Source organism: Condylostylus longicornis, unplaced genomic scaffold (assembly GCF_029603195.1).
Source record: "Condylostylus longicornis isolate FDR11 unplaced genomic scaffold, ASM2960319v2 ptg000048l, whole genome shotgun sequence".
Lineage (NCBI taxonomy): Eukaryota > Metazoa > Arthropoda > Insecta > Diptera > Dolichopodidae > Condylostylus > Condylostylus longicornis.
Genome location: NW_026578017.1, coordinates 544086 through 560789, shown reverse-complemented (window position 1 = coordinate 560789; position 16704 = coordinate 544086). Strand labels below are relative to the sequence as shown.

The 16704-nt window shown below is 27.8% G+C and overlaps 1 protein-coding gene across 3 annotated transcripts in view; it reads right to left on the bottom strand.

Annotated features, from left to right (window-relative positions):
• LOC129611172 (chondroitin sulfate N-acetylgalactosaminyltransferase 2) overlaps nt 1-16704 on the bottom strand; it is a 111616-nt gene that overhangs the window by 43497 nt on the left and 51415 nt on the right. For 2 of the 3 annotated variants that reach the window (XM_055524156.1, XM_055524154.1), the window contains 6 exons: nt 6004-6155; nt 5170-5370; nt 4046-5089; nt 3824-3969; nt 3570-3721; nt 3343-3490 (listed from right to left, as the gene is read on the bottom strand). In XM_055524156.1, the coding sequence (XP_055380131.1) occupies nt 3343-3490; nt 3570-3721; nt 3824-3969; nt 4046-5089; nt 5170-5370; nt 6004-6127 (1815 nt within the window). In that variant the 5' untranslated portion in view covers nt 6128-6155. Of the gene's footprint in view, nt 1-3342; nt 3491-3569; nt 3722-3823; nt 3970-4045; nt 5090-5169; nt 5371-6003; nt 6156-16704 lie in introns of those variants that run through there. The other variant, XM_055524157.1, reaches the window with a different exon arrangement.

The following is a 16704-nucleotide window of genomic DNA, read 5'->3' as shown; positions in this document are numbered from 1 at the left end:
ACAGCATCTTATCAAAATTTATACACAAATGTTGAAATCATGGCACTTAAATTTGCGCCAGTAACTTCAACTGATGTTGAAAGATCGTTTTGAATGTATAAAAATATTTTGAGATCAAACCGACAACATTTTACGTTTGAAAATTTACAAATTCATTTAATTATAAACTGCAATTTTAAATAATGTACAATCAAAACTAAAGCTTTATTTTGGTTGCACAGTTTTTTTTAGTTTTAATTTATATTTATATAAATTTTTTAAAATAAAAATGATACGTTGATTTTTATTGGTATAATTTTTGAAGTTTATTAGAACCTATTTAGGTGCCTAAAAGAAATTTTTTAGCACCTAAAAATCCGTTCCCTATAATTATCAGTGTTGTTTGACAATTTTACAGAACAACTCTAAACATTATTAATTACAATAAATATAAATACATATACATTTTAATGACTCTAAAACGGTATAATTTTTAACAAATTTTAATTAATATGATATTTATTACTCACTGAAGTAGATGGTATGTTGTCGTATTCTTCCTTATTCATTGAAATTCACATACTCATTCATTCTTAAGCAGTATATTTTATAAATAACTCTTAAAAAAATTATAAAAATATTTTATTATAAGTATCTTATTATTATATTTTAATAAAATATCTTATTATAGTATTTTTATAATCATTATACTCTTATTATAATGATTATAATAATATCTTATTTTATTTAATGAATTCAACGGCATCGTGACGTCTTTAAATATTTTTTTGGTGACCAAATTTTCACTTAATACTCGTAAAGAGAAACATATTTCACTTCATCATTTTTAGAAAACTGTGATTATACAAAAAAAATCGAGTTAAAATATTTGTTTGTATGCTACATTTTATCAAACACAAACTCATTTTGCTTAAAAAAAATGAGGTCCTAGGAAAATTATGTCATACGAAGTAATAAATTTAAAACAAAACAAAAACAAATGTTTTCTTCGAAAAATTAAAATTACAAATTATGAATTAATCAAAGCACTATTTAACAAATATTACTTTTAATTATGAAAATGTGTAAAAAAACTACATATGTATGTGTTTTGCAAATGGGAATAACAATTTAGAGCTATACACCGTTTTCTTTTTCAACAAATTTTTTGCTTTTTTTCACTTGCTATAATTTTTTTATAAGCTTTTATAAAATAATAATCCTTTTTATACAAATACACATTATTAAATATTTTATGATTTTTTATTTACAAACTGCACTAATTTTACGAGTATAAATAGAATAACAAAATATTTGTTTACTTTTTCAAAATCTTTGTTACGGCGCGCAATTTTCTAAGAAAAAAAAACATTTGGCATTTAATTATACCCTGCACTTCGTGAAGGGTATATTAACTTTGGTATGGAGTTTGTAACTACTTGAAGGAGTCATCTGCGGTATGGACATATATATATATTCTTGCTCAGCGTAAAATTCTGCGTCGATTTAGACATGTCCGTCCGTCCGTCCGTCCGTCCGTCCGTCCGTCCGATCGCACGATAACTCAAAAACGAATAATGCAATCGACACCAAACTTTCACAAGTTTTTTCTTTTGTGCCAAGGACGAACCCTATTGTTATTGGACTAAGTCGGACAACGGGTTCGGGTAGCTGCCATACAACTCCAAGAGTTTATTTTAAATATTTCAAAAACTAATAAAGCTATAAATATAAAATTTTGTATACATGTGTCCAATTATATTCTACATATGTTCTAAAAATTATAATGGGATAGCTGCACCGGTTCGGGTTTCTGCCAGACAACTCCAACAGCAAATTTTTTATATACGGAAAAATAATAAAGTCAGATTCATGAAACTTGGCAGTCATGTGTCCAATATAGGTCAAATATATTTCTGAAGTTTTAGAGGAATCGCTTGACAGGTTCGGGTACCTGCCATACAACTCCAGAAGCTAATTTTAAATATTTGGAAAAATAATAAAGTCAGATTCATGAAACTTGGCAGTCATGTGTCCAATTATGGCTCAAATATATTTCTGAAGTTTTGGTGGAATTGCTCGACAGGTTCGAGTAGCTCCCATACAAGTCTAAAAGCTTATTTTAAATATTTGGAAAAATAATGAAGTCAAATTCGTGAGACTTGGCAGTCGTGTGTCCAATTAAAGGTCACACATATTTCTAAAGTTTTGGTGCGATTGCTTGACAGGTTCGGGTACTTGCCATACAACTCCAAAAGCTTATTCTTAATATTTGGAAAAATAATAAAGTCAGATTCATGAAACTTGGCAGTTGTGTGTCCGATTATAGATCAGATATATTTGTGAAGTTTTGATGGAATTGCTTGACAGGTTCAGGTACTTGCCATAAAACTCCAAAAGCTTATTTTACATATTTGGAAAAATAATAAAGTCAGATTCATGAAACTTGGCAGTTGTGTGTCCGATTATAGATCAGATATATTTATGAAGTTTTAGTAGAATTAATTGAAAGGTCAGGTACTTACCATACAACTCCAAAAGTTAATTTTAAATATTTGGAAAAATTATAAGGTCAGATTCATGAAACTGGGCAGTCGGATGTCCAATTATAGGTCAGACACGTCCGTGAAGTTTCTATAGAATGATTTCAGAGGTTCGAGTAATTGCTACACAATAACGAAAGGTGCAGGGTATAATTCAATCGGTTTATACCGACTGAAACGTTTTTACTTGTTTTAATTTCAGTTAGACAATGCTGTGAGCCAAGAAAGAGACTTACATACCTTAAGTTTTTGGCTTCACTATGTTTTTTTTTTTCAAGATGCGATTTTTTCTAATTCGTTGGAATTTAATACGTTTCAATATGATTTTAATACGTTTTCCCCTCTATGTTGAAAAGAGTTCATGATTTATTTAACTATGCCACAGATTAAGTACATGCCAAAGAATCTGCTATTCATTTTTGAATCTTCGGTTATTTTTTATGCACTTCGGAAATTTTTCATCTTTAATTAAGGTGTAGTTTAAATAAAACGCAGTTTAATAGAGCTAATAAAATGTGTAAAAAGTCTTCCAAAGTAAAAAATAAAGCCAAAATAGCTAGTTGCCATCTACTGAATACAGTTAAGGTGAAAAATAGTAGAAATGCTTTTAAACTTTAAATATTTGTACAATTAAGTTAAAGCTTTTTCAATCCTTTTTTACAAGTACACGTATATGCACATACCTCCGAAGTATATGCTCATTCCTCTGATTTAAAAAAATAATAATTGTTTTCACTAATAAATCATTTATAAATCATTTGATAAAATATATAAATTAAAAGAAGTGAAAAGTGTTACTTAAACAAAAAAATGTGTTTACTTTCGGATGCCAAATATGAAATATCCCTGGATCTGTAGCTCTTATGATTTTTATATTTGAGCGAACGTATTTTCTGTACAGCATAACATCTTCCCCACCCCAGCCAATAATTTCCTCATCAAAACCTCGAATTTTCAAAAAATCTGATCTAGGAGAAGTAAAAATCATTACATATTGGCAGTAACAACGTATGTATTTAAGATTTTAAAAATATGTTTTAAGCGAACCTATATTGACAAGTCATTCCGTAACCGAAATCTCTCCAAAAACCAGTGTCTCTTGAAATTACTAATTGATCAGTTTCAGGTGGAATTTCTTTGCCTTGTAAAGTATAAACCACATGTGGATTATACAAACTGAAAACGACTGGATAATAAACCTAAGAGTGGAAAAATGTAAAAATAAATATAGTCAGCGATAAAAATTAAAAAAAATATTTAATCAGCAGTATAATGTGATTTTCTCTACAACGATTATATACCTTTTTTTCAGGTTGCGTATTCCAACGACACCTGTCTAGAAACTTTGCACTAAAAACAATATCGACATCGCACATAAAAAGTAATACGTCTTTATTTTTATCTTCAATTTCCCAAATTCTTTCGGCACCTACACGTAGTCCTTTTGCTATAATTTATTATTCAAATAGATTATGATTTATTTATTGACACTTTCAAACAGATTAAAAACAAAATAATCATACCTCTAGAGAAAGTTTCATTCAAAGCCAATAATTTAAGGTTTGATGAGTTACCTCCACTGTTTTTCATAGTTAGCACTCTGCTCATTATTGTTCTCGCTTCGGATAATCCATCTTCACCAAAATATACTACAGTTAAATGCACACGTTTATCATTTTTTAAAGCTATTTTAACAAATTTGTCCATAAAACTTTGAAAGGTTGCCGTCCTTCCTGATAATGGTAATATTATATGAATTATTTCTTTATCATGTACTTTGGAATACATTTCCATTTTTATTGTCTGCAGTGGAGCAAAAGGTCTCATTAAAATTACTTTTGCCGTATTTCCTCCATTCGGCCCAAAATCTGGTGGATTTGAATTGCCACCGCCCTGAATACTATCATGACCGTTATCAGCACCATTTCCTCCATTTCCCACGTTGCGATGATGATACTGATTAAACATTTTACTACGAAAAAACAGTTCGAATTGGGTACCTGTCGTTTGTTCAGTTCTATAAATACCTTCGATAAAATCATCCAATGTATATTTCTGTGTAAAGCTATTATTTATATTATAACTATTATTATTATTGTTCTTGTGATTATTACTATTATTATTATTATTATTATTATTATTATTATTATTATTATTATTGTTATTATTATAATTATTATTATACACTAAAGAACTGACATTCTTATTCAGACTTTCAATCGCCTTATTCAAGGCCTCTAGTAAATCTTTACGTTTGTAACCAATCGGCTTTTCTACAACTCTTTTACCTAACCCTAATTCAATTGGATAAACTCTATTAAAAGTAAAATGATTAAATGGTATTAGCTCATATTCATTATTTAATGGAAGACCTCGAAGTATTTCTGCATTGCCAACTTGTTTGCGAATATAATTTGTGCAGTCATATGATGATGATGCAATCGTTGTTATTGTTGACGATAATGAGGATAATGGTAATGACGTTAATGGTGATAATGATAGAATTGAATAATTGTTCGTTTGAGTAAAAGAATTTGTAGTAGTATTAAAATTATTTTTCGCTTTTGCTAAAATAAAATAAATTTTCAAGTTTTTACTAAAAATTATGAGCCAATTTACATTACAATATTATTTGGATATTCCTTACTTTTTAATTCAAGTATTTTTCGTTTTAAATACTTTATTTCAAATTTTAGTTTATTTAATTCTTGTCTATATTCTTCGTCTTTCAACTTCAATGACTCCACACAGTCTTTTTGATCCCCATAGAGGTCGAAATTCCTCAAATTATGCTGATGAGCTTGAGGAGAATGTACATTTTCATAAGAACTACTTTGTTTTCTAGAACCTTGAAAAAATTAATACAACAATTTAATAATGGCAAATAAATTTTCAGATAAAGTTATGTACATACATATATCATTGAATATTTTTCTTTATTTGTTAAATAAAAATATTAAAACAAGTTTTATCTGTAATAATGTTTGCTTTTTCTGGTTGTGCGAATAAATTTATTCCCTACACCTTAAACCTGTAATAACCTAATATTAATTTTATTTAAAATTGAATGAAATTGTATTGAAAATACTAATTTTGATAGCTCTTTATTGACGGTGTATTTTTTACAATGTATGTACATAGTTTATTTCTAAAAATATTCGCAACACAAACAAGATTAATTATCTACAAAGCACAAAAATTTTTTAAAACGGTTGCACACCTTGTAGTTTTGTATACTGACTTTTTATTAAAATCCTTATCGGGACGTTGTCAAGTGTTTCGTGCCCCATAAGAAATTTAAAATAAATAAAAGGAGAAGGCTCTAAACATTTTTTTATACGTTAAAATAAATATTTAAGTATGTATGTGAATTAGATTGAGTAATCCTTTTAAGTAAATAATGATGGCTCTTTTATGAATAATAACTCTTAATCTGATCATAGGAAATATATACAGTAAATCGAATCCAAAGGAAACTTACCATTTTCATCTTCTTTATCATATCCGCTTATATTACAATTCGAAAGAGCCAAAAGAGATAGTATCGTTATCGTGGTTATCAATAATAACAATCTTGCAAGTAATTTTGAAACTGCTATCTTCATTTTGCCGGGATTTTCTATAAATACACCCCTACAAGCAAATTAAAAGAGAATAATCGATTATTGAAATTATTTTAAAATAATTAAGTAATAGTAATGTCGTATTCTTATATGTACATTTATGTATATAATATAATGACAAATTTAAGCTCCAATTTTACTTTTTTGCGTACATTTTAGATTTCAAAAGTACAAATGAAAGTTGAACAACAAAAAATACAAATAATATGCGCCACACGGCAAGTCAGAAACGTGTTTTGATAAAATGTGTTTTATTTTTGTTTGATTAAAATAGACATACATTTAAAATGTGTTTTAATTTGTTTGTAAAGACATACATTTATCAAGTCTCAAGCTTTTAGCTTGAGAAATTTTGAAAGCATGTCCTTTTTTTATTTGGGTTTTTTTTAAATCCGCATTTTTTGAGAAGAAATACGGAATTTATTTAAATACCCACTTTTTGAGAAGAAATACGGAAATAAATTTATACTATCTATTATATTTCAAATATCTATTACATATAATTTTTTCATTCAAAATTATTTAATTAACAAAAATGAAAAAAATGTTAAAATACATGCCCAAAATCCCAAAAAAATACAAACTATAGTATAAAGACTATAAGGTAAAAAATGGTATAAAGACTATAAAAAGTATAAATTGTTTAAAGAAAGAACGTTTTAAAACTTTTCTTTAATTTATATATTTAAATACAATTACTTTTGAAGTAAAAGCTGATAATATATAAATTCAAAAAATTCTTTTTGGTGCTATAAAAAAAATTTAAATTAAATTAATCAATTTTGATTTATAAATAACCCCTTTTATTGAATAAAAGATTAAACGGTTTTAATTTGCATTCGATAGGTTGATCGTTTTTTTGGTAAACTGAAACTTTATTTTACAAAAATTTCAAACGTTCTTGAAATTACAAAAATTATACAAGGTAAAAGTACTTATCTTAATTTAGAACACATTAAAAAATTATTGTTAAATTAACTTAACTTTACACTTTTAATAATAATAAAATATTTAAAATACTCAATATACACACCAAATGTCAATTGTTACTCATTATATAACATAATATAGGTTTTAGCACAGTGCAAATATAGGTTTTTAACGCAATTTTGTTAATATAGGTTTTTAACGCAATTTAAAAATAACAATGAAAAAAAATAAAAAAAATAAATTAATCATAAACGGTTTTAAGTTGGTCGTTCGTAAACATTATGGTTTAAGTTATAAATTTTGTTTGGAAATATAGCAACTTAAGAAAATTATTAAAAGGAAAAAAAATAAATAAAAATAAAGTTGGTTCAAAAGGAAGTTGGTTATAGAAATTTGGAAAAGTTTACAGTTTCGGAAATATAATGTGTCAAAAATTGGAATTTTACAAATTTCATGAGACGATAACTTGAGAAGGGATGGAGGTGGAAAAAAATTTTCTTCTAATAAAATAAACTATTTATTAGTATCTGAAAGCCGTTAAAATTTCGTAATAACGCACGGTGTAGAAGAAAAACGGTATCAAAAATTTGGAAAAAACGGACTTTAGATAACAATAAATTTTAGCAGCCATGTGGTTTTTTTTTTAAAGTTATTGTTATTTAAAGGTATTGTTATGCCGTGGTAGAAGAAGCCAGCCACTAGATTAAAAAAAAGACATTTTTAGAGTTTTTGGGGATATAACTTCCAAAGTGAGAGAGATAGGTAAAAATTTTGTTCTACGGTAATAAGTCTCTGCTGAAATGTTTTTCTGACATTGCATTTGGTTTGTATTAAGTAAATTTGAAATGACCATAATTTTTCACTTTCTCTTTTTCATTTACATTTTTAAAAATATTTTATTTACATGTTATTATTTCATTGATATTAGTGTTGAGTTACAACAAACCACTTTTATTAGCAATTTTTTCTACAATGGTTTTAAGACAAGTTTCCCTAGTAAATTTTGAATTTGATAAAACAAAAATAATTGTATTTTCCTTTAAAAGTATACGCAGTTTTCAATAAAGGGTAACATTTCTATTGCAATATTTTAAACTTTTATTTCTTCTTGCGATATAATGTTTTTTAATAAAATTTCTAATTTAAATAACTTGAGAATAACTTCTTTAATATCACACATTTGTTTTGTTAATAAATTTATATTTTCATTTATTTCTGATTTAAATACAAAAAGTTTTAAATCATCTAATTTTATTGATTTCGTTACTAACTTGTTTCGTTACTAACTTGGTCGGGGCATCGGCCAACTGCTACCCCAGTATGCTTTGAGCAGCCTGGGAAGAGTTTCATAAAATCATAACCAAAAAAAAATTATGCACACGTTGATGTAAAATAAGTAAAAAAACAGTGCGATTGCAAAAACATGGAACCAGAATATGAAGTGTTGAAATAGAATCACCAAACTTCACATCCCTATGCCGACAGGGTGATGAACCCCCACTGTTTTGTTTTTGTTTTCTTTGTTTTATATTAAATTCATTTAAATTTAATATTTTTTAATTTAATTTGATTATACTTCTTTTCTTTTAAAAGTAAATTAAATTAAAACTAAAAAAAAATTTAAGACTGGGCCCAATACTTTCGTGTGCACCGTTTCTCTGGACTCCATGTCTGTTCCTTTCTTTCTCTTTCCAGATTCTTTATTGTTTTATTTTGAAGAATTTTTTTGTGATTTTTATTTTGCATTTACGGAGATTATAGTAACAGGATTTTGTTTCAAAGGTAAAAATATATTGCATAATATGGGATTATTTTGAGAAAATGGTTGTTGATTTTGGGTTTTGATTTGTTTTCGTTCATTCTCATATTGTGTTACTTTCTAAATTCTAACAATTTCAATACATTTTTTTTAAACATTCCCACTTCCTTTTCTATTAAAAAAAAAAAAAATATTTCAACTTTTATCTTAATATTGTTTTTCAATTTTTTCTTCATTTTTAATAATTATAATAACAATAGTCAGCAGAATATCAAAATTTTTAATTATTGTATCATATCTTATAATATAACATAAACAAGGTTTTGCTTATTAATTTATAAAAGTTTTGTAATATTTTATAATAATTGTTATATATTTTTTTTTATTTTATATTTTTATAACCGACCTTCGTGAAGGGTATATTAACCTTGATATAGAGTTTGTAACAACTTGAAGCAGTCATCTGCGGTATGGACATGTATATATATCCTTTCTCAACGTAAAATGCTGCGTTGGTTCAGCTATGTCCGCCCGCCGTTCCGCAATCGACACCAAACTTTCACAAATTGTTTCTTTTGTGCCAAGGATGTTATTTTTTTTGTATTTATTTATTTATTTGCTTTATTTTTCATATAAAATTTTTTAAGACTAAATTAGTCAACAAGTATATAGATAACTTAAAAATAAAATAAATTAATTAAATTTAAAACAAATTTAAATTTGATTAATTCAACAATTTATTTGTGGTGAGGATCATAAAGAAACCTAATTAAGAAATAAAAAATTCAAAAATCCCAAAAAAACAAAATCTAAAAAGATAAGTGATAAAAAGATAAGAGATAAAAAAATACAAAAAATTTCAATTTACTTCCTAAAATATAAAAATACAATTTACAATTTCAAACAACTTATACATTTCAAAAGTTATTTACACAATAAATTGTAATCACACCTTTGTTCAAATATAAACTTTGCAATCACAAGATTGTGCATCAAGCAAATTTAACTCAATAAAAGTTCGATTCCTTTGCGGTCGAAATTAAATCACCATTTTTTAAGAGTCTCTGCAAAAACTGGCAAAGTTCGAACTCTTCTGAGATTCAATGGCAATAGATTGAATACTTTTAGCGCAATCAGATATAGAAATGAAAAAATTGACAAAGTCTAACTCTTGGAACAGCTGCCATATTTATATTACTAATTCTCAAATTATAATTAAAATAAAACCTTTGCACCAGGTAGCCAAACCGCATGAAGAAGACTTTTAAAGATTTATAAAAATATAGGTGCCGAAGGGGGAGAACATTTAAATATCTAAACAGTGGAAAACAATGTCCTGTTTTAACTCAGATATATTCCTGAAGTTTCAGTGGAATTGCTTAACTAGTTCGGGTAGTCGTCATACAACTCCAGAAGCTAATTTTGAATATTTGAAAAAAAAAAATAAAGTCAGATTCATGAAATTTGGCAGTCGTATGTCCAATAATTAGATCAGAAATTTCTGAAATTTTGGTGGAATTGCTTGACTGGTTCGGGTAGCTGACATACAACTCCAAAAGCGAATTTTAAATATTTGAAAAATTAATAAAGTTAGATTCATGAAACTTGGTAGACGTTTGTCCAATTATTAGGTCAGCTATATTTCTAAAGTTTTAGTGGAATTGCTTGACAGGTTCGGGTAGCTGTCATACAACTCCAAAAGCTAATTTTAAATATGTGAAAAAATAATAGTCATATTCATAAAACTTGGAAGTCGTGCATCTAATTACAGTTCAGATATATCCGCAAAGTTTCTATAGAATGGTTTCGTAGGTTCGAGTAATTGCTGTAAAACAATGAAAGGTGCAGAGTATCATTCAATCGGTTTATACCGACTGAAACATTTTTACTTGTTTTTATTGAGTCGCCTAAGTTATATATCCTCTTCCAGTATAGACAAAATTTCAATACTAATTAAGCGATACCTTTTATCTTCTTTATTTTGCTTTTTCTAATGATATATCGCATTTCAATATAACTCAAAATATACTTTTTGTTTTTCTCGTTTTGTTTTTTTTTATTATTTAAATCACACATGTTGGCTTAAGCCGTCGTACTAAGAGTTATGTTACATAACTAATAAAAATAGAATCTAATATTACAAACATTTAATATAGTTTTTTTTTGTTTCTTGTATAAAATTTATGCATTGAAATTATCGCTTAATAAACTATTCCGTGTGAAAATATTTCTAAAAAAAATAAAAATCTAATAATTTCGTGTGAAAATATTTCTAAAAAAATAAAAATCTAAAAAATAATTCTTTTCAGCAAATTGGTTTCCTAATGTAAAATAAAAAAAGAAAAAAGTAAAAACAAATTTTGTTTTTAAATATTTTTTGTAAAAGCAAGGAAAAATTATAACTTGGTTTTAATTTTTCCTTTCTTAAAAATAGGAGTCGAAAATTGATTGTCAAAGAATTAAGTTTGAATAAAAAAGTTTTTTATTAAGCGAGAGAAAAAAAAAAGAATATTAAATAATTTTTGAAAAAGTGGATATATAATTAAATTAAGTTTTATGTTTTTGTAATAATTAAAAAAAAAGAAATTAATAAATAAAAAAAAAAAAAAAAATATAACAATTAATATTAAAATTGTTTTAATTAATCGAAGAAAAAGGAAATTAATTAATAAAAGGTAACAGGAACTTTTTTGTGATTTGTTAAAATAACAAATAATACAAAAGTGGCGCAGTCGGTAGGATACCGACACTGCTCCATATAATAAAACAAAAATAACAAATCGAAATACAGTTAAAAATAAAAAAATAAAAAACAGTTCGCGAAAACAATATTTTATTAACTTTGGAAAAAAAAAAATAAATAAAATAAATAAGTAGTGAATTACAAAAAACTGTATTCGAGTTATTATCATTATTATAAAAAGTGAACAGTGTTACTTTCAAGTATTTATCGGTAAAAAGAAATAAATAACCTGTTACTTATACTTAATGAGCGATTCTGATTTAGACGGAATTGTATTAACACTTCAAAATATAAAAATACAAAATAATAATCATAAAATGGTACTCTCAGGCTTTACCTTAAGTGATGTGGTAAAGGAAGCCAGAAGTGTCCCAGAATTCACTGGTACTGGACACTACGAGGTATCCAGTTTCATCAACGAAGTGGAGTCTTTAACAGCGATGTTAACCGACGCAGAACACAAAAAATATGTACTGAGGATATTGCTCGGAAAAATCCAAGGGCAAGCGGCGATATCCATTAGGAGACTCAACGAGGCAACATGGGAACAAATAAAAGCACAGCTCATCAAATCATTTGGGGTACAAGAAACATACCTAAAATTGAAAGAAGAAGCAGAAAAAGTCCAATTCCGAACGGTAAGCCAAATTTATCACGATCTTAGTAATATATTAGACAAACTAAATTATAAGTACCAATTAGATACTCTAAAACCTATTGATTACAAACCGACGTGTAATGAAAGTAGTATATTGGAGAAATTCCTTTCAAAAATAAATAGGAATGACTCTATTTATTTAAGAACAAAAAATGTTAAAAGCTTGGAAGAAGCTTATAACGAATTATTACAAACCGGAATTACGGTTAATCGTAATAATTCCAGTGTAAATGCTAGGTCAACTCGTTCCAATAGCAATTTTCAAAATAGTAATTACAGTCGCGGTAACAATTATAACAATAATAATAATTTTCATAATAATAGTAACAGCTTTCAAAATAATAACCGCGATAGATATAACAATTATGATTGCCATGGTTATCGCAGCCAATTCTCTAATAATAATAATAATGACCGTGGTAATCGTAGCCAAAATAATAGAAATTTTTTTTCAAATAATAACCAAATTAATAGAAATTTTTTTTCAAATAATAGCCGAAATTCTCAAAATTTTTTTCCAAATGACACAAATACAAATAGAAATACTAATTTTGATAATAATAGAGCGCGAAATAGTAATCGAAATTATGAACCAATGGAGGTCGATTATAATGCAACCAACCACAATAATAACTCAAGCCGACGTAATAATAATACGGAAAACTCGCGTAACATAGAAAATTTTCGAACTTCACACCTCACCACCAATTACCCATAGCAGAACTTACCATAGAAAATATGAAAATTGATTGTCTTATAGATACTGGTGCTCAGGCCCGGCTCGACCGTGGATGCAGAAGATGCACGGCATCGGGGCGCCACTCTGAAAGGGTCTGAATGGGCGCTAAAATCGAAAAGTGATTTTCCACTTAATTGTTTTTTGTAATTTTTTTTTTTTAAGTCAAGTTTCTAATCCAAATTTTTTTTAAAAAAATTTTTGCTTAGCTCAAATTAAAAAAACACAAAAAAAAAATGTAGTCGTAGTAGGCTTTTTTTTAAAAAAATTTTTTTTCGTTAAAAGCTTTTTGGTTTATAGACAGGCATTTTTCATTTTCGTTGCGATATTTTCAGTAAGAAAAAATAGTATTTTATTTAATTTAAATAAAATATAATTTATTTTGTGAAATATTTAATTTTAATTAGACATTAAAGTGTAAGAAAAAAGTGTAATTTGTTGGATAATACCATTTTTGTGAGTATAGTGATTTTTATCAATTTTATATAGATTTCAAATTATCAAAATTTTGCAGCATCATTAGATAGACATAAACTCTTCTGAGTTATATAATGAACTTTTTATATTTAAAGATACCATAACGCCGCAACTAAACAATTATGATCCCTTAAAGATTTTAAATTTTATGTATACAAATGATTTATTTGGGATATTTCCAAATTTAACAATAGCTTTGCGGATACTATTAACTCTACCAGTTTCTGTAGCAAGTGGCGAAAGGTCATTTTCTAAACTTAAATTAATTAAGACATATTTCTATCAAATATTTCTCAAAAAAGAGAGATTAGTTGGGTTAGCAATGATTGCTATTGAAAGCGATATCTGAGATGAACTAAAAATTAATGATATTTTGGATGAATTTGCTGCGATAAAAGCAAGAAAAATAAATTTTTAAGCTAACTATCGTGCAATTGATTTTATGTGTAATTGATATCAGTTACAAATAAGTGTTTAATATTATATATTATACAATAATCAATATACTGTTTAATTAGCATTTAATTTTTTTGATATATTTTTTGATAAAGGGCGCTAAATAGAAACTTGCATCGGGGTTCTAGTACCGCTAGAGCCGGTGCTGCTGGTGCTGCTACGTCAATAATAAATCCAAATATTTTTCCAGTAGAAAGGCAATCGCAATTAAAAACGCCCATTTATTTAGCTACCTTAATGGGACATAGAATTATACGGCGTGAAATTATTACGAAAACTCCTTCCGAATTTAACGAAAATACAACGATGAGTTGGAAAGTTTTTAATTTAAAGAATAGGAATTTCGACGCCATTTTAGGCCAAAATGTGCTTACACCAATTGGTGCCAGGATCGATTTATTAGAAAATGCGATCGAAGTTAATGGTATTAAAACCAAATTTAAATATGCTTGCCCATATAGTGAAGTTTTCCAATTGGAAATTTTAGGTATGAACCATTGTGATTTATTTGAAAATTTAAGAACTGAACATATGAACACTGAAGAATGTAAAATTTTAAAAGGGATATTATCAAAAAACAATGATTTATTTTATAAAGAGGGAGATACTCTTACACATATAAACGAAGTAAAACACCAAATTATAACAAAACATTCACGACCAATATATTCGAAAACATATCGTTTTCCTAAAATACATGAAATTGAAGTAGAGAGACAAGTAAAAGAAATGATCACTCAAGGTATAGTCCAACCTAGTAATTCCGCATATAACTCTCCGATCTGGGTGGTTCCAAAGAAAATGGATAACTCAGGTAAACCTAAGTGGAGAATCGTAGTCGATTATAGGAAATTGAACGAAATTACAATGGACGACAAATTTCCTATTCCGAATATGGACTCCCTTTTTGACAAGTTGGGTAGAGCTCAATACTTTACCACTTTGGACTTGGCGAAAGGGTTCCACCAAATTTTGGTAGATAAAAAGGATAGGTGTAAAACGGCATTTTCGACCCCCCAGGGTCACTACGAATTTCTTCGTATGCCCTTTGGGCTGAAAAATGCCCCCGCTACCTTCCAACGCGTCATGAACCATGTTTTAAGAGATTTAATAAATAAAATTTGCGTCGTTTACCTGGATGACATATTGATTTTTTCGACTTCTCTACAGGAACATTTGGAAGCAATAAACATTATATTTAAACGACTAAGACAGTACAATTTAAAAATACAGATTGACAAATGCAATTTCTTTTCAAAAAATACTGAGTATTTAGGTCATACCCTCACGCCTAATGGTATAAAGCCTAATGACAATAAGGTGAGGGTTATCAAAGAACTCAAACTACCTACGACTAGAAAACAGATAAAAAGTTTCCTTGGCATTACGGGGTACTACCGCAAATTCATAAAAGATTACGCTGCGGTAGCTAAGCCCATGACTAATTATTTGAAAAAAGATAAAAAAATTGACATTCATAACCAAAATTACGTTTTGCCTTTTGAGAAATTAAAAGAACTTATAACGAATTATCCGACTTTAAGGTATCCAGATTTTAAAAAACAATTTATACTAACAACAGATGCTTCAAACTTTGCAATTGGTGCCGTCTTGTCACAAGATGGACACCCAATTTGCTTTGCAAGTCGAACTCTTAACGAGCATGAAACTCGTTATTCTGCGATAGAAAAAGAACTTCTCGCAATCGTTTGGGCAACCAAATACTTTCGCCCATACTTATATGGCACTAAATTTATTATTAGAACGGACCATCAACCACTTGCGTGGTTACATTCACTCAAGGAACCCAATTCCAAATTACAACGTTGGAAAATCAGGTTAAATGAATATGAGTTCGACATAGAATATATAAGGGGCAAAGAGAATAGGGTTGCTGATTTTCTCAGCAGAATAAATACAAATAAACAAGAAATAAATCTAAATGACATATCTGAAAATGTAAATAGGGAAAACGACACTGACATGGCTACAATTCATAGTGGGGTCGAAGATTTGCACGACCACATCCCGATCGTAGACCATATAGTTAATAAATACCTTACACAGATTCACATCGTTCCTCAAAGGGAACGTGAAACAGAGGGATTATATGGCAAATATAAATTAATATATATATCAGAAAATGAATTAAACGACAATAATTACTTGAACGACCTATTACGTCGTGTTATAAAAAGGGGAAAAATTGGTATTTTTTCAAAATTGGGTGACGAAAAATATAATATACTACAACAAAAATTAATCGAGCTATTTGGAAATAATAATAATATAAAATTCTATAAATGTTCAACTCAAGCAGAAAATATTCCCAACGAAAATAAAGCAATAGAAATAATAGAAAAAATTCACAACGACTCGAACCACCGGGGTATAATTGAAAATTTCAATCAAATTAGAAAAAGGTGGTTCTTCCCAAAAATTAAGGAAATAATCCATAAATTTATAAACAATTGCAATATGTGCAATAAAGCAAAATATGATCGCCACCCACAAAATACTAAACTACAAATAAGTGAAACTCCTGACGAACCTAATGACATTGTTTGCGGCGATGTGTTTTATTGCTACAAACTGACCTTTTTGACAACTTTCGACAAATTTTCGAAGCACTTAATGGTTCAACATTTACCTGACAGAAATGCTTTAACTATTATAGATCTTTTTAGAACTAGATTTGCTATATTAGGAAAACCCAATAAACTTGTACTAGATAACGAATTTAATAGCCTTAATATGAGAGATTTTTGTAGGGAAGAAAATATCGAAGTTCATTTCACAT